Source organism: Chrysoperla carnea, chromosome 3 (assembly GCF_905475395.1).
Source record: "Chrysoperla carnea chromosome 3, inChrCarn1.1, whole genome shotgun sequence".
NCBI lineage: Eukaryota > Metazoa > Arthropoda > Insecta > Neuroptera > Chrysopidae > Chrysoperla > Chrysoperla carnea.
In genome coordinates, this window is record NC_058339.1 from 18,473,304 (window position 1) to 18,498,675 (window position 25,372).

The following is a 25,372-nucleotide window of genomic DNA, read 5'->3' on the forward strand; positions in this document are numbered from 1 at the left end:
CAAACATTTCTTTTTCATTGGCTGTTATTTGAAAAGAAATTATGATTGAGTGGGCCCCAATATTTTTTTTACTTCACAGAAAATCAAAGAAAGTCTATTGACATTATTCAAATTTCAGATGCATCATCATTTTGAAAATTACATTGATACAATGCTAGAAATAAAAAAATTAAAAACTGTGGAAATTGTTTCTATTCCTGAATTGAATTTAATACAGTCCTTGTGTCGATTACTAGATTGTTTTTGTACACCCAAAAATGGTTGTGACCCAGCGGATGCTGATGTTTTTAAAATTATGTGTAAAGTTTGGTTTTTATTCTGGTATGTATAGTAAAAAAATGATTACTCTACTTGCACACAAAACGTAGCCATGGTTTTAAGCCACTCACTTATAATATTTGTATTATAATTCATTACAAAATTTTGTAGTATGATTTGGTCAGTTTGTATAACTGTCGATAGTGATAGTCGAAATAAATTTGATGCAGTAATACGTGAAATGGAAGGGATATTTCCAGTAAAAGATACTGTGTATGAATATTACGTCGATGTTCGAGGTAGAGGTTTTACAGCTTGGGAAAATAGATTAAGTGATAATTGGTCTTTTTCTTCTGAGTATGTATATATACTATATATTAATCTAATAGAGAAAATTTCTATCTAAGAAGAGATCTCAAAATCTGTTGATTTTAATTTTGTAGTCTTCCATTTTATAAAATTACCGTACCAACTGTTGATACAATACGATATGATTATGTAATGTCTGCATTAATTGAACATGATTTTCCAAGTTTGATTATTGGGCCTGTTGGAACTGGAAAAACAAACTCTGTAATGTCAGTGATTGAGAAACTAGATACACAAAAATATGCAGTTTTGATAGCAAGCTTATCAGCACAAGTAAGAAAATTTACTATGTTTCCCGTTCTATGTACTTGTTATATTATCATTCAAAATGAAATATTAATAAATTTCTCACTCATATAACCCCAGGAAAACTGGATTATATATCAGAATATATCCGATGATTTTTTTTGATAAAAAAATGGTCTGTGTAGATCTACTTACATCACAATTGATGTACAGTAGTTCTTCTGTGTACATCATGCAGAGTACATCAACGTGCATAACCGTACATCACAGAGTTACACATATATTTATGCTAATAATTAACGAACGTATATATTTATGCTATAATTCATTACAGACAACTTCGGCAAATATTCAAGAAACTATAGAGAGTAAATTAGAAAAACGAACTAAATTAATTTATGTACCTCCTGGTAATAAAAAACTAATTACATTCTTAGACGATCTTAATATGCCAGCAAAAGAGACATATGGTTCGCAGCCACCGTTAGAGTTACTACGATTGTGGGTTGATTACACGTTTTGGTACGATAGACTTAAGCAATGGAGGCGATATGTTAGGGTAAAGTTACACTGTTTTATAAATATGATACATGATTCTGATTTGACTAACGCGTACATGTCGTGAATACTGATCCGTTCTGTGAAATCCAGACTGACCCGTACATCTTTTTTAAAATATACAAAATCTAATTACAACAAGCTAATCATTTTTAAAACTGCGTTTTATATTGATTTAAACGACGCTCAGATTTAAGTTTTACACTCATTCCTCAGGGTAAAATGATTCCTGGTTGTTCTAAGTGAACCATTAAAGCCATCTACTTCACGGTAACAAATTTTTTGTGGATGTCACTAAGTCTGTATTGGTGTGAACGCCATAATATTTGACCATTGAGGGAATAGTAACATTTGCAATAGTAATGGTGGACGAGTCAATGCAGTATAGGTGTCAGGTCCATACTGGTTGGCGATATCACAATACTTCTGGTGGGTAGTCCTATTCAATACTGTAATATTACTTATGGTAACATAGATACTATAGTATCTGTCTCTATAGTATTTATACCATACCAGCATTGTATTAAACGCCATACATCTCTTACCGTGTATATTACCGTGATAGATGAGCTACCTGGAACTCAATTTTTTTGAGTATTGTTGCGTTAGTCTGGATTTGGCATTAGCACAACCAGCTCACGCCTTCAATTAAAGCTATATATTTATTTTCCCTTCAATGTTTGTACACAAATCGATGATCACTTGTAAGTAACTAGAACGAATTCATTCAACTTTGTTCTTTACTCAAGTAGGATATGCAACTAATAGCAGCTATGGGTCCACCTGGAGGTGGTCGACAAGCAATAACAGAACGTTTTTTAAGCAAATTCAATGTTATTTTCATGATTTTCCCAGATAAGATATCCATAAAACGAATTTTCGGCACAATGCTAAGACAACATCTGAAGGAATTTGATGATGAAGTTAAAGCACTTGGTAAGTTCATATAGTCTTTTATGAAACAAATTTAAAAAAGCTTATTTCTCGTCCATACCTTAATTATACCGAGGGTAAATACTCTTATATATTTTTAGCTCCCACTATAATGGATGCCACATTAGACATTTATAATGCTGTATGCGCAAAAATGTTACCAACTCCAGCAAAAATGCATTATTTATTTAATTTACGTGATATTTCAAGAATTTTTCAAGGACTGTTACGAAGCCATAAAGATTATCACAGCACTAAAGTAGCACTTTTACGATTATGGGTTCATGAATGCTTCCGTGTATTTTCTGATCGATTGAATGATGAAAAGTAAGTAATATGAGGATTTAATAGCATACATGAGCCGTTTATTTTGTGAACTCAGTCCATTTCTCAAAAATTATTTATTTATACTTCAAATCGAGAGAAAATATAAAAATCTTTCTACAAAAATTAGCAGATATCACTTTCAAAATAAACTGTTAAAATTTTTATTATTTTTAAGGGATCAAAACTGGTTCTTGGAAGAAATAACTTATGAACTAGGTGTCAAATTTGAAGTTGTATTTCATACTTTGTGTCCAACAAAAGAATCACCTATATTTAGTCACATTATGAACTCAAATGAAATATATGAAGACTTACAAGATTTACAAATATTAAGAAAATTTTTAGATGCAAAACTTATTGAATATAACCACGCTCCTGGAACAGTTCGAATAAATATTGTTTTATTTAAGGATGCTATTAAACATATTTGTCGCATAGTTCGTGTTATCTCACAACCTAGAGGAAATGTTCTGCTTGTAGGAGTTGGTAAATTACGCTTCCAGTTTTATATATGAAAATAACAGAAATAAATCCTATAAGCTTTTCTTTGAGTTAAGAAAAGAAAAGGGATTCAACATTATACGGCGCTCCACAATTTTATTTTACAATAAAATATTGTATCTTTTAAAGGTGGCAGTGGTAGACAAGTATTAGCTCGTTTGGCCTCATTTATTTGTGAATCAAAAACTTTTAAAATTGAAGTTACCAAGTCATATCATGTTGCCGAATTTAAGGAGGATTTAAAAAAACTTTATCGAGCTACGGGTGTTCAAAGACAAATGTCCAGTTTTTTGTTTGTGGATACACAAATTGCAGAAGAAGCATTTTTAGAAATGGTTAATAACATGTTAAGCAGCGGTGAAGTCACAAACCTGTACAAAAAGGATGAATTTGAAGATGTAATATTCATTCAAATAGATTTATTCATTTAGAGCATTAGCATGGATCGGCAAAATCTACTTTCCAAAAATTGGAATAATCATATTTACATTTTCCCAAAAAAAGTGCACATCGATTTTATATAGAGAAAAGTTTTTCTATTGTGTAACCGAGCCAGTTTAATCTAAAATTTTAACAACTGTAGTTATAGCTGATATAGAAAAACATTCTTTACTTCTATAAAACTAGAATAAGTCGAAGTACATAGAGGAGGTTTTTTATAAAAGTATAAACAACCTTAAATCGAAGTTAAACACATAAAAATAATGTCAATCGAGCTCATTGGAAAGCTAATTTAATTTAATAATATTAGTGTTTAAATATGATCATGGGAAAAAAATTTGGCCGATCTATTTACTAGTTTCCTGTTTTTTCAATAACATTATTTCAATAATACTTAGATTAAAACAAGTTTAGAAAAACAAGCCGGAAGAGATGGAATACCTTATCAAAATGAAGCTATGTATAATTACTTTATACAACGTTCTAGAATGCATATGCATATATTAATGGCTATGAGTCCAATTGGAGAACCTTTTCGAAATCGCTTACGCCAATATCCATCATTAATTAATTGCACAACTATAGACTGGTTCCTAGATTGGCCTGTGGATGCATTATTAGAAGTTGCTCATCATAGTTTAGCTGATGTTAATTTCATACTTACAATTGTTGGTACTAACAAGGTTAGCACGATTTTTGGAGGGGTATTAGGGACTTTCCACATTTTCGCTATTTATTAAACACCAAAAAAAATTTTGTTGTCTGAGTTTCTGAATTGTTTGCTATCACAAATATTTGCAATTCAAAGTCGTGTCTCATAGTCGCTAAGTATAGCGAAAGTGTGGCGCAGCCTTTACAAAAAGATAGAAATTTGTATCAAATAGAAGTAAATAATAATTACAGATTTTTAAAATTTATGATGATGAAGAGGAACAGCCTGCAGAGGCAGTAGCTGTGCCAACAGCTGACGAAAACCTTTTAGAAGAAGAGGAAGAAACTCGTGAATTAAATCAAGAAGAACTTTGTGAGGCTGTTGCTTCATGCTTCGCAATTATGCATAGTTCTGTAGTAAGTGGCTCACGAAGAATGCTATTGGAGTTAAAACGATATAATTATGTGACTCCAATTAATTACCTAGAATTAGTAGATGGTTACAAAACGTACTAGCTTTTTTTAATCGCAATGCCCAAAAGTCACGTTAGCACAATAATAATTTTTTATTCTATCTAAACGACCTAGTTTGAAAATAATGACATATAAAGTTAACGTTTGTTGCATCCTACAATGTGTGCTTTTAAAATACGACCATCAAAAATGATGGATCATCAAAAATAAAATTGTTCTTGTTTATATATCACGCTTTTTTTTAGATGATCATAACAATTCGATTGAAAGGGATTTCGACAGGAAGGTCTATCTCTATACAAGAATTTATATTAACAGCCTTTCAATTATCCGACTGTTTTTTCTTCTACTTTCTGCATCGTTGGTTTCACAACTGACAGGAATTATTATTTTGTTAACGGCAGACTGATTTAAACGAAACTTATATTAATCATAATGCACTTTTTTAATTTATACTTAGAATGTTGGATGAAAAACGGTCAGAATTAAAAACTTATTCAGATAAACTACGTAGAGGAGTTCAAAAAATTATTGAAGCGCATGAAACAGTTGTTATTATGCGAAATGAATTGGCTATTGCTCAAGTTCAAATTAAAGAATTCCAAATACAATGTGATGAAGTATTAGTTTTGGTTCAAGCAAAGAAAAAAGAAGCAGATCAGGAAACGGTATTGCAAATAAAATACTTCAATTTTCTTACTTAAAACACATATAAGTATGTTTTTATGAAATTGACCATAATGGCCAAATTATTTTAACGTCAGTAAAGTGTCAAAATAATCTTTTTCCACAAAACAAATTAAATCCGGATGATTCAAAAAGTAAAATCTTCCAGGTGTAAAATGAGGACCAAAGGTATCTCTTTATCATTCTGTTCAATAAATAATATATATGATTCATAATCGCCGATCACTGGGTGTTTACCTATCACTCATTTTGAGCATTTTTCATGCTGTCCGAACTTATATTATACTTTCGTATAATGCATCTTACGAGTGTAAGAGAGTACATACATATGTGTACATTAAGCAATATGTATAAGAAGGACACAGCATACAGACACACAGCTTAGTAGCGAACGGTTACTCACCTCAAAACGTACCAAACCACCTTTGGTGCAACACATGCAGTCTTTCTTTGGCACTCCCTTTATACTCGTGGGATGCACTATGCGACAGTATGAATTCACCAAAATCCATCAAGCACAAAAATTTTTAAAATAAATTAAAATTTATTTTAATATTACATTAATCAGAAAGAGATAGCTGCAAAAAGTGTCAAAATTGAAGAAGAAGAAAAAGTTTGCACAGAACTAGCTGAAATAGCCCAATATGATTTAGACAAAGCTATGCCAGCTTTATTGGAGGCAGTTGAAGCATTAAATTCATTAAAAAAAGAGCATATTACAGAAATTCGTTCATATACAAAGCCTCCTGCTAAGGTAGAAATGGTACTAGAAGCTGTTATGATACTGAAAGGGGTAAGAATATCTAAAATAGACATAAAATAAATAATTAACAGTTAATTTAATGAAACATTTTCATTAACAGTTAGAACCTACTTGGGCTGTAGCCAAGAAAGAATTAGGAGATTTAAAGTTTCTACAAAAGTTAATCGATTTTCCAAAAGACGAAGTCACCGATAAAACAATGAAAAAAATTGCAAAATATACTTATTTAAAAGATTTTAAACCTGAGGTTATTGGTGCAGTGTCTTTTGCAGCACAATCATTGTGTTTATGGGTAATTGCTATAGAAAAATATGTAAAAGTTTATAGGTAAGAAAAATATTATTGATCCAGATTTACTTATAAAATAACTTTCGATTATCAGAATTTTCAACTTTTGATCCAAAGGAGGAAGATGCACAACAAGAATTCAATAATATTTTGGCATAAATACATACATATGCAACTAAATATATGGTAAATCTAAGTTCAGGTGGAACCAGCTGCCCTAATCTGCCTTCCCTACGATCCGCCCAAGACTTTCATAACAAACTTGGAAATAAATATTTCACTAAATATAAGTCAAAAGCCTAAAATTCGCACACAACACGTCGATGTTAAGATTCATTATATTATTTTAATTTATATTATAGATATGTTGCTCCAAAGATGGCTAAATTAAAAGAAGCCAAAGAATCATTAGCAGAAAAGCAGGCTATGATGGCAGCCGCTAGAAAAAAATTACAAGAGTTGAATGATCTGGTAGAGCAGTTAAAAAAAGAATATGATGAAAAAATGAGACAGAAACAAGAATTGGCTGAAAAGGTAAAAATAGTCTAGCAATAGACCTTTTTCATGAAAAAGAGAAATGCTTTTTGATAATTTTTTCTGAAAATATAGACCGAGTAGAGCCTGTAACTCAAAAATTACGCGTTTTTAACAATAAAAACACTATGAAAAAAATTGTTAAAATGTGAAAAAGGTCTATTCACTCATATTTCATTTAAAATAATATATAATCCATGTTAACAGGCAGAAATGTTAAAAATTAAACTGGAAAGAGCTGCTATGCTACTAGATGGACTATCTGGAGAAAAAATCCGTTGGTCCGAAACAATTGAACTTTTAGAAATTGAATTTAATAATCTTCCAGGAGATGTTCTTCTATCAATAGCTTTTGTATCTTATTGTGGTCCATTTATATCGGATTATAGACACGATCTGAAAAATTTATGGCAAAAGAAGGAAAGTAGTTAATTTTTAATAGCTTCATAAAGAATTGATTTTACAAAATTTCCAAGTCCATAGCCGATAAGAGATAGAGAGAAAGTTTAAATTTGAAAGTTATTCTTTATAAAACAATAAATAACATTGTTGGAAACATTTTCGTAAACCTTAGAATTTCAGTATTATTGAAATTCTCTAGCCATGTTTCTACACTATGTTTCTCATCATTAAATTATTGTTTAGTTGCTCATTTATAAATTTTTTATTTTAAATAGGTAAAAGAATTATGGATACCATTTTCTAGTAACTACAGTATTATCAAGTTTTTGGCAGTCCCAACAACAATTCGAGAGTGGAATATTCAAGGCTTGCCTTCCGATGACTTTAGTACCGAAAATGGAATAATAGTTTCAAGATGTTCTCGTTGGCCGTTAATTATTGATCCTCAAACGCAAGCGATAAAATGGATTCGGCAAATGGAAGCTAAAAATGACCTTTCGGTAATTTAAAATTATATATATATATATATTTTTTTTTTTTTTTTGGAAGTATAAAAAACTGTTTTCTTATTTATAGGTAATTGATTTCGGAATGCCAAATTATATGAAAACGATTGAAACATCTGTATTCACCGGAAAATCTGTCCTTTTGCAAAATATTATGGAAACATTAGAACCTACCCTACAATCGATTTTAAATAAAGCAATTGTGGAAGAAAATGGAATACCAATGATCAAAATTAATGAAAGAATGGTTTTTTATCATAAAAATTTTAGACTTTTTATTGCAACAAAAATGCCAAATCCACATTATCCACCTGAAATTTCAACAAAAACAACATTGGTTAATTTTGCCGTGAAAGAAGAAGGCCTAGAAGCTCAGTTGTTAGGAATTGTTGTACGGAAAGAAAAACCAACTTTAGAAGAACAAAAAGATAAATTGGTTACTTCTATTGCGAAAGGTTAACTTGGAACTTATTAGTCAATATTTGAGCATTGCAAATTTATAACTTGATTTTAGGAAAAAGTGTATTAATTGATTTGGAGAACGAATTACTACGATTATTATATGAAAGTCAAGGATCGCTAATCGATAATCTTGTTTTAATAAATACGTTACAAGTTAGCAAACGTACAGCGGCTGAAGTTTTGGAGAGTATTGAAATAAGTGAAGAAACAGAAAAGGAAATTGATTTAGCAAGAGAGGTGTGAGGCTCTGAAGGAGATAAATTAATAACTAAGCATTCATAACAATTTTTTTTAGGAATATCGAGTATGTGCTAAAAGAGCGTCAATTTTATTTTTCGTATTAAATGATTTGGGAAATATTGATCCAATGTACCAATTTTCTTTAGATGCTTATTTACACCTCTTCTCATTATCGATTGTGGGTTCACCACGAAGTCCTGAATTAGAATTTCGTTTAAAAAGTTTAAATGATTATCACACTTATGCTGTTTATAAGTAAGTTATTTTATATGTCTATAGAAAATCTGGGTATTGAATGATTATGCACCAATAGGCTTTTAAAGCGTCGAAAATCAATTTTTTTTTGTTTTCTTTTTGGAAAACGCCGTGAGGTAAAGTTTTTTTTACATAAACAGAATCTGTGATAAATTTTCTTCATGATGAAAAACTGAATTCTGATTTGCTGTTGCATACGTTGAAGTGACGCATTGTTATTTTATAACTATATACAGGGTGGTTCATCAAATTATATACAGGGTGGTTCATCAAATAGTAGATAACGTTAAAATATTGACAACTTCTCAATACCTTTATGTCCGGGAAGACGTTCTTTCCTAGATACAATGTACAATTTTGGAAAAAATGACATTTTTGAGAATATTACCAAAAGGCTTGCTTAGAAAAATTGGAAATTTGGTAGTGTGAGCTAAGGATCCTTTATATATTAATTGGTTTAAGGCGTATCAATCAATATATCAATTTTTCAATTAATGCATTCGTTTTTCTTTAAGAAACACCTGTCGAGCATTATTTGAACATCACAAGTTATTATTTTCTTTACATATGTGTATGCAAATTTTGAAAAGTGATAATAAGTTAAATATGGCTGAATATTTATTTTTATTAAAAGGTGGTATTGTATTAAATCGTGAAAATCAACCAGATAATCCTTGTTCTAGTGAGTATTTATAAAATTTTTAAAAAGATAATATTTTGTTTATATTTCGAATAATCTCCTGGCTATTAAAAGCTATAATATATAATTACTAAAGTTACATAATTTAAACATTTTCAGAATGGCTTACGGATGAATGTTGGGATAATATTACTGAATTTGATAAGTTACCAGGATTCAAGGGTGTTGTTACTTCATTTGAACAATACGGTAGGGAGTGGAGTGAATGGTATACTAATACAGAACCAGAAAATAATCCTTTAATTGGTTAGTGATTAATTGGTTTTATGGGTGGTTCTCTGTAAATTGGGGAAGCTTCCTATACATGAGACTTAGAACCCATCAGTTTGTCAGAGTGAAAAAACATTAAATTCAGGGTCATTTCAGGCTATTATCGTTATCTCGCACATATTAATGCAATAGTATAAGCTGTGATTACGTAAATCGGACTGAGTAAACGTGTTTCCCGGTTTATAGAGAAAACCCATTAAAAATTTTATAATTTTAGTAAAATGAATCAATTATAAATTTATTTAAGGTGGATGGGAAGATAATGTTAATGAACTGCAACGAATGTTATTTATACGCTGTTTGAGACCTGATCGTTTAACGTTTTGTATGACAACTTTTATCATAAATAATTTGGGTCAAATATATGTAGAACCACCTGTGCTAGATATCAAGGCTGTTGCTATAGAATCATTACCACAACAACCTCTTATATTTGTTTTATCTCCTGGAGTGGATCCTACATCAGCGTTATTGAACTTGGCTGATTCTGTTGATATGACAAGTTATTTCACAACATTATCATTAGGTCAAGGCCAAGCACCAATTGCAACCAAGTAATAATAGCATAATTAACTATTTCGAATAGGGCATGTGGCAGGCTAAGTTGTACATGACTGCAAGTAAATCATTTGACAGTACTTTATTTAGACTGACTAGAACACAGTTGGAAAGGATAGTACAGAGAGTTAGATGTAGAATTTTGCTCTTAAGCTTTTTGAATCCAAACAATCTACGTCTACATCTTTCTTTGAAACTTTATGTGGCTTTAATAGAGTTTTACAGTTTTATTTGCCTATAACAGCGCCTTGCTCAGGGAAACGCTTTGCGTCCAAATGTCAAGTTGCTCTCAATGAATAGTATTCGACTAATACTCGATTTCGTAACCCTAATTATGGAGAGGATATAAACCCCCAAAATTGAAATAATTTCAGGGAGGCCTTTTCAACATGGCTACATCGCAAACAATTTACAGATAGGTAGTAATAAACCAATCTGGCTGACACAACACCAAATTTCTCGCAGCTATCTTGGTGAATCTTATGATTTTTGTAAAAACTTTGATGGCATATAACTTCCCTTTGAATGAAGGTAGGTGGGAGAAATTTGGAGCATAATTGGTACCTAAATTAAATAATTTATTAAAAATAAAACATCGCTACTTATTTAACCATGTTTTGCGGTGCATAATCTCTTGATTAGGACTGGGAAATCGACTCTTCGTGCAAAATGGCAAATCAAACAATATATTTAACTAGCATTAAAATCTCTCGCGAATTTTTCCCGTGTATTTCCCGGACCATTTGTATGTTTGCTAAGGTAAAATTTGTCATTAATATTTAGAATGATAGAAGAAGGAGTGGAAAAAGGCTATTGGGTATATTTAGCCAACTGTCATTTATCCTTAAGTTGGATGCCTGCTTTGGATAAAATCATTGAAAATCTTCAAACGGCTAAAGCACATAAGCGTTTTCGATTATGGCTAAGTTCAAATCCAACACCAGAATTTCCTCTATCTATTTTACAAGCTGGTATAAAAATGACTACAGAACCTCCAAAGGTATTCTCAATTTATTATCGAATTACTTATTTATAATTTTAATACTTTGAAAACGATTGGATGACAGCTTATATTCAAATTATTTATTTTGAAATGTTATTTGATGTCAATACCTTATTTTTACAGGGTTTGAAAGCAAACTTGAGAAGATTATATAATGTTATAACTGATGAACAATTTTCGGCTTGTCAATGTGCCCACAAATATAAGAAGCTGTTATTTACATTATGCTTTTTCCATGCTATTTTACTAGAAAGAAAAAAGTTTCAACAATTAGGATGGAACACTATTTACAGTTTTAATGATTCTGATTTTGAGGTAAAGCACGAAAAAAGGGATTATGTACAAATCTGACGAGTATTCGAAGACGGGTGTATCTCTAATGCCGGTTTTCCACTAAACGGGCAGTTATTTTTGTTGAAAAACAAAACAAAACAAACTGTAATGGCCTAAACTAAATATACAGGGTATATTTAGTTTAGTTCCGAGATAGTAACGCTTAGAAATACGATGCTATAAATTTTGTTTAACCCAGTCAAATGTTTATTTTTATTTGCTAAATTATGGATAATCACAATTAGTTTATTTAAACCTCATTTACAAATTTTTAGATTTCACAAATAATATTATCCATTTACTTGGATGATTATCCAAACACACCATGGGATGCCTTAAAATATTTAATAGCTGGTGTTAATTATGGTGGACATGTAACTGATGATTGGGACCGGAGATTACTAACAACATACATAAATCAATACTTCTGTGAAGATGCGTTAAATGTACCTTTGTATCGAATGTCATCGTTAGCCACATATTATATACCAAAAGATGGATCTTTGGAGTCCTATCAAGATTATATAACAATTTTACCGAATGTTGATCGACCAGAAGCATTTGGACAACATCCAAATGCTGATATAAGTTCACTAATTGTAGAAATACGTGGTATGCTAATGACTTTGGTGTCCATTCAAAGTGGAAGTAGTGGGAGTGTAGACGAAAGTGAAAGCAAAGAAGACAAGGTTTTGTATTTCAAACATAGTTTAAATCTTTGAAAACTCGATTTCGATGGGAAAAACAAAAACTGAAATTATAGATTTGATTGATTTAGCCAATATCGACTTATCGCGATCTAAATTAATCGACTTTGAGTCTTATGTCTCCTAACTTATTGGCGCGTATCTTTCAGTCTTTATTTTAAAATATTTGGCCTATAACAATAATAATGAAGGAAAACATTAAAGGGGGAATGAAAGGATTTGAAAAGTTCTCAAAGAAGTCGAGTTATTGAGGCTCGACTATATTTGCTTATAAATTAAGGACTATGGCATTAACCTAATCTTTATAGGTAACTAAACTGGCAAATGAAATTTTATCAAAAGTACCAAAACCAATCGATTACGAACAAACTTACAAAAATTTGGGTGTAAATAAACAACCATTGGATATTGTTTTATTACAAGAGATTTTAAGGTTTTTTTTTTTTTTTTTAATATTTTATTCCAGGGGCGGATGCAAAAATCTTGGAGTAAAAAAATCGGTCTATTTTTTAAATTCTAAAAAACCGGACAGTTTAATTATTCTAAATGTAGAAAGGTGTATCAATTTTATAGGGATGTAGCGATTACTTAAAATTGAGGCACAGTAATTCCGCAACACTTTAACTTTAACCGATTGACGCAAATTTTTAGCTTTATATATTATTTCAATAAATTATAAACTGAAAGCAAACTTGATAGCATGAAACTTTTCCATTGAAGACGATTTACTTCAAGGTGTCTTGATCTGCCCTTTATATATGCGCTACTATTTGGTTCAGTATTTTAAATAAAACGTCAATAAAATTGTATTTATTATATTCATTAGATATAATGTGTTATTACATTCCATTACCGATAGTTTGATAAATGTACAGAAAGGTATCAAAGGTTTTGTAGTAATGTCTCCGGAGTTAGAAGAAATATTCCAATGTATGTTTGAAGGACGTGTACCACAAGTATGGCTAAAAGGTTATAATTACTTATAATACTTATTAAGGTTGTGCAAAAAAGCGTAGATACAAATCTGAATTTCTAATATTTTGTTGATCAATAGTTTATACATTCTTTTTCTTGAGAGATAGTTGTTTTTCATTGAATAGTCATAAAAATTTCATAATTTTAGTTTGCTAAGGCCAGCATCAAAAATTTTATTTCATTTTGTTAAAAATACCCCCTTCCGGATCCAAACCGAAAATTTTTTTTGCTTAATATTTTTATTGTTGGTCTTGAAAGGGATACTTTTTAACAGAATGCATAATTCAGTCCACAGAAATGGCCATCTTAATTTGAATAATAATTTAATTATTTGAAAATTTAATTAAAACCGAAAATAATTGGCATAAAGTTATAACCATAATTAAATTTTTTGTTTTAAATTAATTTATAGCCTACTGGTCTTTAAAAGGATTGGGATCATGGACTCGTGATTTAGTAATGCGTGTTGAACATTTTGCAGTATGGGCCAAAACGAATAAACAACCACTTCTCTTTTGGTTAGCTGCATATACTTTCCCTACAGGATTTCTCACTGCTGTACTTCAAGTAATTTCACGTTTTTATAGTCCAATTATTTTAAGCAAAAAACGATCCTAACCGATCAAAAATTTGGTGCTTATATTTTGCAAATTGTTTGTTTAATTTTGTAGACGGAAGCGCGAAGAACTCATACTCCAATTGATAACCTAGGTTGGGAGTTTTCTGTATTTACTCAAGGAGAACATACAGTACAAGTGAGACCTGAAATAGGTGTATATGTTCGCGGAACTTATCTCGAAGGGGCTGGATGGCATATTAAAAAATCTATGTTAATTGAACCTGAACCAATGAAATTACTTTATCCAATGCCATTAATACATTTTAGACCCACAGAACAAACAAAGAGACGAACAAGAGGTAAAAATTTAATAATTTTATAAATAAAAATAGTTCTTCAATAATTTAAATCAATCAAGAATTTTGGGAAAAATAATGCTTATTTTAAATTTTCCTTTTGCCGGTTTTCCGAAAAGAAATTTCATTTTTAGAAGACTTACTTGACTTATTTCCTTCATATCCTGTGGGAGCATAAGTCATATAAAAGAGATCTCCACCTGTCCCCGACTCCACCAAGTGCTTTCAGCTTGCCCCAAGTCTTGTTCACTTCCTCGCTTCTCTCTCAATTGTCCTCTTCCATGTTGTATTTTTAGAAGAATAACTATGTTGAAACAATTACATAATTTTAATATAATTCAAAAGTACAAAAATTTCTAGCTAACAATACGTTCTTATTTTCGAAAAAATATTTTTTATTTTCGTAAAAAAAGTTACAATATAGTTATAGTTATATTAAATTATAATAACTATAACAATATTTTATAGGTATGTACAGTTGTCCCTGTTATTATTATCCCATTCGAACAGGAGTGCAAGGAAAACCATCATTCATTGTTGCTGTTGATTTAAAGAGTGGTTACGAAAATGCTGACTATTGGATTAAAAGAGGAACTGCCTTACTTTTAAGTTTAGGAAATTAAATATAAAATATACTTAAATATCATAATTAAAGTATCAATTATTAATTGGAATTAGAACTTTAGTTAAAATTGAATAAAACTTTTTGTTGATCGGGCTAAATTTTTTTTATCACTACAGATGAAGGATTCTCACTTCATGAATAGAAAAGTGAAGTTGGTTTTTAAAAATCTTTTACCAGTATGCAAGATACGAACGTTTAAAATTCCTACTACAAAGAGAAAGATACTCACTAATGACGTCATACGAAGATATCGCCATAGAGATTACATATAAACCTTTGTTTTGCTAAAAGGAGATGGGCAACATTTGATTGCTTATAAGTTCTTCGTTTTTTAATCAATTTTAATTTCATTTTCAATTTTTGTCATGGTATCAAGTCTAGTTTTACATTTTTATGGGTAATATGGCCAAGCCAATTCGATATCAGGATTAGCCCCTGTTATAACTTTGGGTACGCTTGATTTTTTAATTTATTTAATGCTTGAAAATTTGAGAGCTTAAACTTGTTTGTACCATCATTTAATGTAAAAAATGGCCATCCCTGTTTTTCGTGCAATTACCGAGAAATAACAATAAAAATCTGAACATTTTTTTTTTGAAAATTCGCTTGAGCATAAACGGTGATCCAAAATGGAATATGTTTCGGATGACATCACAAATTTATTGTTTAATCTGGACATCAACTTTGGACTTTTTAAACTGGATACCATTCAAATTATTCTTCTGCCTGTCTATTTGGTTATACAGAGTGGTTGTGAATTGCTTCAGGATACCAAATATCACGAGCCATCCTGTTGTCTGCCCTGGTCTGCATCTACGTTCCTTTATTTTGAATATAGCACAAGTGTGTAGTATGCAAGCAGCTAAAGGATACAGTACAGATGAAAAAATATAAAACAAAATTACCTTAGTTAATGTTTTATTTTAAATTATAATGTTTATTATTGTCGAATTCACTTATATAACAATAATAAGTATAATAAATTAATTAGTCTAACAGTAAGTTTGTTTACAAATATTATGTTATGTATTTGTTTTCCTACCAGCAAAATTTCTTTTCTTTTCGCACAAGGATTCAAATTCAATTCATGTATTGATATGTGGTATAAAATTACAACGTTTTTTCTTTATAAAAAAACTTACATTTTTGTTTTCGTAAATATAAAAGTTTCGACCGTAACATTATATAAAATTATACTTTCAATTGTTCTTTCATTCGAATTTTATCGAAACTCGTTGGTTCTTTCTCTATCTCTTATCTTTATTTTTTCCAGAACTTGAATACAAAAACAGTTATTCATGTAAGACTAATTTTTACAGTTAATTTTCACAAAGTATATTCGGTTTCGAAAAAACGTTTCCAAAAAATGGATTGACGAAACGATGTAACCTTGGTGCTATTTTATACCTTTTTTGCCAATATACCCACGAAATTTATCATTATATTTTTTCAAATTTGCATGCACTAATTAAAATCCGACAGCATTAATTTGCTCGAATATTATTAACCACGTACCAATACAGTAACTATCATTTTTATAAATGCGATTTTTGAATCACTCGCGAAAGATTTTGTCTATTTTTATTGATTTTTTTTAAAACTGTTTTGTAATTGCAAAGTAAGATTGTTTTTTGTGTGCAAAATTGTTATAACGATACTATAACTTCGATATCATTTCATTATATTATTAATTTGAATTTTCTCACAATGATCTCATTATTTATGTATATTGCCTATATCTATAAATAATTATTAAAAAAATGCAGGCAATATTTTAACATGAATGATATAAGCATTGTGTGAAAACTCAATAATAAAATGAAACGATACGCAAATTATAAATATTTCCGCTGAATTCGATTCCGTACGCGGTTCTTAAAAAACAAACTAAGAACATCTTTAAAAAATTTATAAAAAACTTTACAAAAAATTTGAAATGTCTTAGTTCCTCATTCGTTAATTATTTACTAAATGTTACTAATTTCATTTAGAGCAAACGAGGTTTATATTTTTTTACTTAATTATTATTCAAATATGAAAATACGATCATAATATTCATAACCATCGCTTTCTATCGGTATTAATGAAATTTCGACAGTTACTAAACATTTCATCTTCTTCAGCAGACATCTTCTTCAGCAGAGAACAAAACATATTTTTTAATTAAATTCAAATAAAATTTAAAATTTCATTTTTTTTATAATATCAAATAAATTTTTTATTAACAGAAAGTCTGGAAAAATAAACGAACTTTGTTTTATCAAATTCACTAAAAATTATTTCATTGTAAACTTTTACCTTCTGTACAACGTACTTTCTTCGGTCTAATTTTTATAATTTAATTGTTCTAAGTAATTTTATTTATTCAAACTTAAAATTCTTACCGGAAGTAAATTAAAATAATTTCAAGAGCAATTTAATTTGATATAAAAATTAAATTGGTCCATTATAATAAATTTCAAAATAGTGTAAATCACATTTATATAATATTTTTACATTTTTTTATATAAATAAAATCATATTATACAAAAAAAATTATATATTAGTTGTTACTTCTAATATAAGAAAAATTTCAAGGAAAAACTTCTGATTTATTTCTTTAAAATTAATTTCATATAATTTTACCTTTCAACATTTCGTAAACGATACAGTTTTTCGAATTAACGTAGATTAAACTCTTCAAATAAAAAATTTGAGACATTTAGATGCGTAAAATAAACTTTGTCAGCCATAATCCAAAAAAACGTTATAGTAGCCGTCTACTTGGTGCCATTATGCTCGGGTTATTTTAGAGAGGCCAAACTTGAAAAAAAACAAAGTACGTTTTTAAAGCACAGTTTAATTTAACTAGTTCGATCTTTTAATTCTGATTTAAAATTACTTACATTTAACAAAATTACAAATTCGAATCAATTAAATTGTACTACTAGACTCGAAAATACACTTTGAAGTTCCCAAGGTTGGCCTCTCTAACGGGTAACCGATTAACCGATATAGTTTTGAAATATTTTAAAATAATGAGATACATTTTTTTTTAAATTTATTATTCCAAAAGTCGATATTTATGTGTGCGTAAAATAAAAATATTTCCCAAGTAATGTAATTGATTAGTTATCTCCAAAACAAGTCATTGTCGTTCCGAATATATGTTTTAGTTAAATCATGTGCACTTATAAAGCAATATTATTAAATCATTCTTTATATTAAACCATTCTCCCCCAAACTAAAAGTTATTTCCTTGAAATTAAAATTACATGTTATAATCATATTTTCCACGAAAATATAGACTTGTTTCCATATATACAGAAACATCCTCAAGAATTATCTGATAATATTTTTACTTATGATGTTTTTCAGAGTAGTGCTTTACAAAGAGTACCAATGTTAAAACTTTGATACGTATTTTACAAAGTGTAAAGTGAAAATTTTATCAAATATGCTAAACAATAAACAATCATTCTATTCCAATGCTAATGTGCTAAATTAGAAAGAATTTATCATTATGCTACAATTTATTTTACAAAGGAAATTTTTTTTTTATCAATCATTCAATGAAGATATTCCAATTTTTTTTTTAGTCATTAATTTAATAATAATTTACAAAATTTTTAGTGTAAGTTAGATTTCTGAATTTTTATTTACATCAATGAACAAATTTTCATCGACAATTAAATCGCTACTTTCATAAAAAAAATTATGATTACTTTTTGATTTTTGATGTATTACTCAAAAAGCCTTAAGTTTTAATTAATTAATTTTTCATATTGAAAGCAGCCATTTTATATTAAATTTAAACAAAAAAAATGTTTGCCTTTCAACATAATTGATTTTAAAATTGTTTATTGTCGAATAAAACCAAGAAAATTCCATCACGGATATAAAAAATTTCAGTTATCCATCTTGAAAAATGTAAGTACATTTAATTATATTTTAATAATTACAATTATTTTTTTAATAATGATTTGATATGTTTAAACTGGAAATGTTTTTATTTAATTAATAATAATTCTAATTTTTTTTTATATTAAATATGATGAAATTTTATTATATTTTTTGGCAAAAATATGTTTGGTCCAAAAATTTTGGAATTTCAGTTCAAAGAAATGTGTTTTACGTGTTTTTAAATTGCTGCTGCATATGAATAACTTTATATTTTGTTATCAGTTCTTTTTTTTACGTGAACATATTGTCTGAGATAATTTTTTTTCTTATTTTGAGAATTAAACTGCTTTAAAATTAATTTTTATATTTAATTTTTTTAGGCAATATATTATATTGAATTTTTGCATGAATGTAAAGTTATTTAAGTACACATTTTCATACAAACATAAATTAAGATAATTTTTCGTTTTTTTTTTTTTGAGAGTATGAAAACAATTCCAGATAATAAACATAGGAAGAAAATATAGCAATCATGCCTTGGCAGAAAATATACAATTATTTTATTATTATTAAATATAAATAATCCGAATTGTTTTTTTAGTCAATTTTTATCACAATAATTTCAAACAAGATAAATTTAGGAACTTATTTATTTATAAAATTTCTTTAAATGAAACAAGTTTTTTTTTTTTAAATTATAGTTCATTCATTTAATTTTGAATAACAATTCAGACTAATTATAATTATTATAAATTAATTCGATTTATATATATTTTTTTTCTTTAAAATTTTAATAAGAAGCCTATGGTGTATATTTCTTTCATATTTTTTAAAATATTAAGACAGTATACAATTTATTTATTTTTATAAAATTATTATATAGTTCTAAACAAATAATTTTCTTGCATAATTAACAATTTATTGTTTACATACAGAAACTAAATATTAATATACTCTATTTTACATGAAAAAAATAATGGCAAGTTAAGGCCATGTTATTTATACAAAGTAAATATTTCAGGTGAAATACAAATAACATTTACGTTAATTAATAATATTATCTTACTATAGGATAAAATCACAGTCAAGTATCAAAGCTAAACTTAAACATTAATTTCATTGCATACTTTTAAAATACCCCTACAATTTTTGTATCGTCGTGTCTAGTCCCTAGCTAACTGAAAAGTAATTTTCTGTTCGTTTTTAACGCATATCATATATAATTTTAAAATCAAAATAAATTTTATTATTTTTGTTATTTTTAAAAGTGTAAATCATGAAACGTGGCTCTTCTCCAACTTTGTAATCTCCGTGATAACTTTAAACTAAGTGTACTGAGCGTAAACTCTAGAACTCATTAAAATAATCCCGATATTAGATTTAAGTCAAATACAATTTTTTATTTTTTACGCCACGGTTCCACATATTTTTTCTTAATGGGTATTGATATTCAAGGCTAGCGTTAAACGTCAGCTTGAAAAGATGCTCAAAGACTATAAAAAAATAAACTACCCTAGAATTAATAACCAAACTTAAACTCAATATAAAATTTCATTTCGAGTTCATGAATGTGAAGTAAAAATTATTCTATGCTTTATCTTAGATAATACGCTTTGATTCTAAGATAGTTTATAATAATTTATAATAATATAATTTGTTTCAATATTAATTTTATTTTTAAATTTACACCACAGGCTCATGTTTTATCTTATGAGAAAAATTAGATGAATTATTTAGTTTATTATTGAATTTGAGTGAATTAAGTATCCATAATCAATATTAATAATAATTATATCACAGTATTTTTAATAATTATTATATTTATAAGTTCTTTAAAATTGAATAATTTGTTTCTAAATCACATTTCGAATTTTTGAAATGTGTGTTTGCTTTAAATGACTATTTTCCATCGCTTTGAAATTTATCCTGCACAGATCGCGTGTCTACGGTCTCTGGTAATTAATACATGGTCTCAATACGGTCTCTGATAATCAATACAATCCCTTAGTCTGCTTAGATCTTTAAAATTACGCAACGGATTTTGATGCGGTTTTTCCTAACAGATAGAATGATTCAAGAAAGAAACTTTCTTAATTTTTCTAACATAATCTCAAAATATACTCTTTTTCATTTTCACAATATTGAAAAAGATACTGCTTTAATACTGCGATTAATTTACTTTTAAAAATTAAATAATCCATTTAACTTACTCAAATAGAATTCGTTTTCAGTGAATATGGAGTACTGTTGACATTTGAATATTATTTATTTAATTTACATTAATTAATAATGAATGTACGTTGACATTCGATTTTTTTTTTTTTGTATTTATGGCTAATATAATAGAAATCTTATATCTATTCTAATAGAAAAGTAGTATTTGTTTTTTCTTTTTACAAAATGGCTTTTTGTGTATTTAATTAGGTACTGCAGTTAAAAGGTAATTACTAATAAGCTCAGATTATTTTCATTTTTATGTAATTTCTAATTTAATGACTAAATATAATTATTATATCTACCAAAATATTTTAAGTTTATTTCAAAAGTTTGCTTGTACACCAATAAACAAAACAAAACCTTTTTTTTAAATTTTTGAATCATAAAATATGCCAACTGTCCTCAAAAAGAAAGTGGAAGAAATCTATTTACAGTTTTGCCTTATACAGGGTGTGTTTAAAGTTGTCATATGTTCGAAACTTAATCAATAAATTTAATCGAAAAAAAATTAAAGCATCACTCTGATTCATAACTGACACTAGATGAACGCTTTAAATTAGAAATTGAATAAATTAGACAGTAATTAATAGCAAAAATCTACCTTTTTGTGAGTTTTTTCAAATTTTGAAAAAATTTTTCAAATTTTTTTTGTTTTCCAATTGATTCTGTTAATAAGTTTATACCAAAAACATTTAAAAAATATTTTAATATTTTCTGTTTTGTTTATTAGAGTATTGATAAATGCCATGAAGACATTAGGCAAATATTTTCATATGATTACGGCCATTGATGATGCTTCATGTAGTAATTCTACTAAATTCTTATAACATTCATTAAACCACCAAAGCCACTATTAAAGCAAAGATATAAAAATTAATTAGGTACTCTAATAAAAAAAAAACCGGTTATTTGCTTTAGGCCAGAATGTCTTCTTGACAACGCACAAACGTCATAAAGGCAAAAACTCAAATTATAAAATCTAAATTAGAATCTATACACAATATTTTATTATTTGAGTTTTAAATTTGAGAGTTTTGAACCAGGGAAATTATAACAAAGAAGTGCCTCGATTAAGAATGAGTTGAAGAAAAACTTGAAAACATTTGAATTACTTGCTTTGAATTTTAGTGCATTGTTCGCACTTTTCTGTTGCAGAAATAGTCTACATTCAGATTAACTAACTGATAAGGAAGCAATTATTTACCATTTAGAAATCGGTCGTTTTACTTAATGTCATAAAATGGAAAAATTTAAATGAATTATTCAATAATAGTTTCTTTTTTGAATTTTGAAACATTCAGCTTTTTTCAAGTCGATAGCTATTTTCGAACTAACTAGAAAGCATTCTTTTCAAAATTAACATAAAGTTGATCAAAGACAACAATTAAAACTTTGTAATTTAAAATAATAAATAACAGAAGTCATAATTTCTCTGGATTAATATTCTATGCGATTTTAGAAGTATTGTTAAGAAAATTTGTTTTAAATTTCTAATACAAAAAAATATGTTTCAATACTCCAAAAATTAAAAGATTCAAAATTGTATTATTATTTCTTAATTGACATAGATAACATTTTATTTTGGAAGTTCATATTTAATTGCTAAATAACTATAAAACTACAGTGCTAAAAATTCATTTACAAAAATGGCCACTTAACATTTTTTTTTTAAATTTTTTGTTTGTTTTTACAAATGTTAGTGTAGTTTTAAAAAATCCTGCATTAGATTGTTGCGATACAATAGTTTAGATCGATTGTTAATAAAAATATTAAAAAAATTATTTATAATAAATTAGTTTTAACAAAAAAAAAAAATTGTACAATACTTTAATGCTGACTAAATTAAATGGACAGAATTGTTACTAATTAATTAAATAAATAAATGCAATTATGGCTGTCTGCATTGTGTTTCTTTTTATATATATTTTTATTTGCGACTCCAAAATACTAAGCTGCCCTCTACTGATTTAAATATAAAATAGAGAGGAAGGTGTACAAATTTTCTTAGATTCTTAGAACATATAATTAAATGACATAAAAAGAGAATGTCTACTAATTGATTTACGAACTAGAATTGTGAGTCTATGGTTGTGAATAATATAATATATGGTTTTTTGTTTGTTTATACCCTCTTCAACCACCATTAAAGTGCCATCTGTAGTTTCTTGAAGTCGCGAATAGCAACTACAGTATAAAAAGAAGTGTAGCCGAAATGTTTGTATTTTTTATTTATCATAACGGATTGTGATTTTATAAAATTTGTTTCAAATAAAAGTTAGGCCGTCATTATGTCCTAAATCAAATCATTTTAATAATTATGGAGAATGATTTATGGTATTTTAAAGCAGCCTAACATTTGTACAATACTTTAAAAGTCTAGGTAACAAAATAAATAAATATAAATTTCGTGCGTAACACTAGGGCAAGTATTCGAAGTAAAAAAAGTAAAGCAAATAATTTAATCTAAAATAACAAATTTAAATTATGTCTGTCTAATCGAATAAATTCCTGCATTTCAAGTAATAAATTGATATAGTATACTAAAACACTGAGGATAGAATACTAATTTAGACATAATTTTTCGATTAGTTTTTGATACTTTTGTAGTTACTAGTTTAGCTATTATAGAGTAGGGCATCAGGCTATTGAAGATATTTAAAACTATGAAAAATACATAGACTTTTGTGTTTGTTAAGTGTAAAATTACTCTAGAGCACTTCAATTCTAGTGACATTAGGTTAATCTTACAACTGAAGTAAGAGTTAGGATAGCGATTGTTGATTTTTTATCTAACAGGATTACTCTCTCACGACTAAATTTTTTTTTTAAGTTGTTCGAACTCACTTATTATGTATAAAACACACCTTGTACTGTGTTTGAAACGTAAGGTGCAGATACACAAACCGCAAAGTGTGGATAGAAGATTAATTAGAATAGAATTTCTAAATAGAACGGTTTTATAAAATTAATATAATATCCCACGTAAATATGTATACTTTATGCCAATAAAATGGCACCAATTCAAAAATTCTTTTTAACTGGTAGGATTTAACGACATAAAGCAAGGGTGGCAAACCTTTATGTCTTTATATAAATTTAACAGCCTTTCAAAATAACCCACTTCAACAGAATAAACACCCTAAGCTCTTCTACTTACATTTGGTTTATATTTATAATTTCAGTTTTTGATAGAGACGTACACTTTGTTCATTGGCTATTAAAAATGGAAGAGCTATCCCAACTCTGACTAAAGAATTATTGTTTTTACAAAACTATGACTTTTATGGGCAAATATCAGGAGTGACTATACACTTTGCGATAAAACTATGAACATAGCAATCATTACGCCCGCTAACAGCGAGCCAAAGTCTGGCACTTGCCAAAAAATGCAAAATCATTCCTTATTTTGTCCTTAGCAGCCCTATTAATTATTTTGACAATGTAAAATAAGTAAGCTAATATGTAAATAAAATTTTTTAAATAAGTATAAAAAAAACAATCATTAGACTTAAATATTCAAATTTTATAAATAAGTCATTAATTTTATGAAATATTTGTAATTTAACAAATTTATTAATTTATTTTTGAAAATTATAATCCAAGGAATATCACAAGAGAAAAATTGTATTTTCATTTCACCAAAAATTTATATAAAAATAACAATAAATATTCAAATAAATAATTTAATACACAAACAATCAAATTTATGTTAACTACCTGTATTTTTTTTTATGTTGTAATTTTCAGATTGTCTTTGACAGTATTCAACAAAAACGTATTTTTTTTTTACTCAAAAATCTTTATCAATGTCGTCGATTTCTCACAATGTAAAATTTTCTAAGAGCAGAACACAATATTTATAAAATATAATTGTAAACATGATGAAGTAAAGAATAATCAAAATGTAATATTTATGTATTAATTCATGAAGAACAAAAATAAAAATTGCAGAGAAGTCGGAGATTTTTGAGAGAACTCTTCGTTAATTTTTGATTATACTAATCTAAATTAATAATTTCATTAATGAATATGGCTTTTTATGTACCTTGGCTACATTCCCATTTAATATCAATACAGGGTGATAGAAAAAGATTGTTTCATTAGCTAGATCTAGCGGACGCATTATAATTTATAAGCTAAATCTAATAATGAAATTATTGATATAATTAATTAAAATTAACGAAGAATTATATTCTCTGTGTTACTGTACCGCCGGATTCGATCGTCACGGGACATCTCTAGAGAATTACCACTTTATTACAAAGAATACATCTTACAATTGTTTAAGAAAA

The 25,372-nt window shown here is 28.0% G+C and overlaps 1 protein-coding gene across 1 annotated transcript in view; it reads left to right on the top strand.

The window, feature by feature from the left end:
• The window catches only part of LOC123295900 (dynein axonemal heavy chain 2), a 28,626-nt gene extending 13,557 nt beyond the window's left edge, over nt 1–15,069 (top strand). Inside the window, exons 27-56 of the mRNA XM_044877362.1 lie at nt 119–321; nt 430–615; nt 702–900; nt 1,208–1,432; nt 2,184–2,367; nt 2,466–2,691; nt 2,867–3,177; nt 3,322–3,590; nt 4,032–4,280; nt 4,570–4,793; nt 5,219–5,426; nt 6,014–6,238; nt 6,309–6,535; nt 6,859–7,030; nt 7,238–7,457; nt 7,715–7,932; nt 8,009–8,393; nt 8,453–8,637; nt 8,696–8,895; nt 9,411–9,577; nt 9,695–9,841; nt 10,113–10,419; nt 11,207–11,423; nt 11,550–11,741; nt 12,035–12,448; nt 12,775–12,899; nt 13,293–13,435; nt 13,854–14,008; nt 14,113–14,359; nt 14,825–15,069. Of these exons, the coding sequence (XP_044733297.1) occupies nt 119–321; nt 430–615; nt 702–900; nt 1,208–1,432; nt 2,184–2,367; nt 2,466–2,691; nt 2,867–3,177; nt 3,322–3,590; nt 4,032–4,280; nt 4,570–4,793; nt 5,219–5,426; nt 6,014–6,238; nt 6,309–6,535; nt 6,859–7,030; nt 7,238–7,457; nt 7,715–7,932; nt 8,009–8,393; nt 8,453–8,637; nt 8,696–8,895; nt 9,411–9,577; nt 9,695–9,841; nt 10,113–10,419; nt 11,207–11,423; nt 11,550–11,741; nt 12,035–12,448; nt 12,775–12,899; nt 13,293–13,435; nt 13,854–14,008; nt 14,113–14,359; nt 14,825–14,979 (6,585 nt within the window). The 3' untranslated portion in view covers nt 14,980–15,069. The remainder of the gene's footprint in view (nt 1–118; nt 322–429; nt 616–701; nt 901–1,207; nt 1,433–2,183; nt 2,368–2,465; nt 2,692–2,866; nt 3,178–3,321; nt 3,591–4,031; nt 4,281–4,569; nt 4,794–5,218; nt 5,427–6,013; nt 6,239–6,308; nt 6,536–6,858; nt 7,031–7,237; nt 7,458–7,714; nt 7,933–8,008; nt 8,394–8,452; nt 8,638–8,695; nt 8,896–9,410; nt 9,578–9,694; nt 9,842–10,112; nt 10,420–11,206; nt 11,424–11,549; nt 11,742–12,034; nt 12,449–12,774; nt 12,900–13,292; nt 13,436–13,853; nt 14,009–14,112; nt 14,360–14,824) is intronic.
• The last annotated feature ends 10,303 nt before the right edge of the window (nt 15,070–25,372 follow it).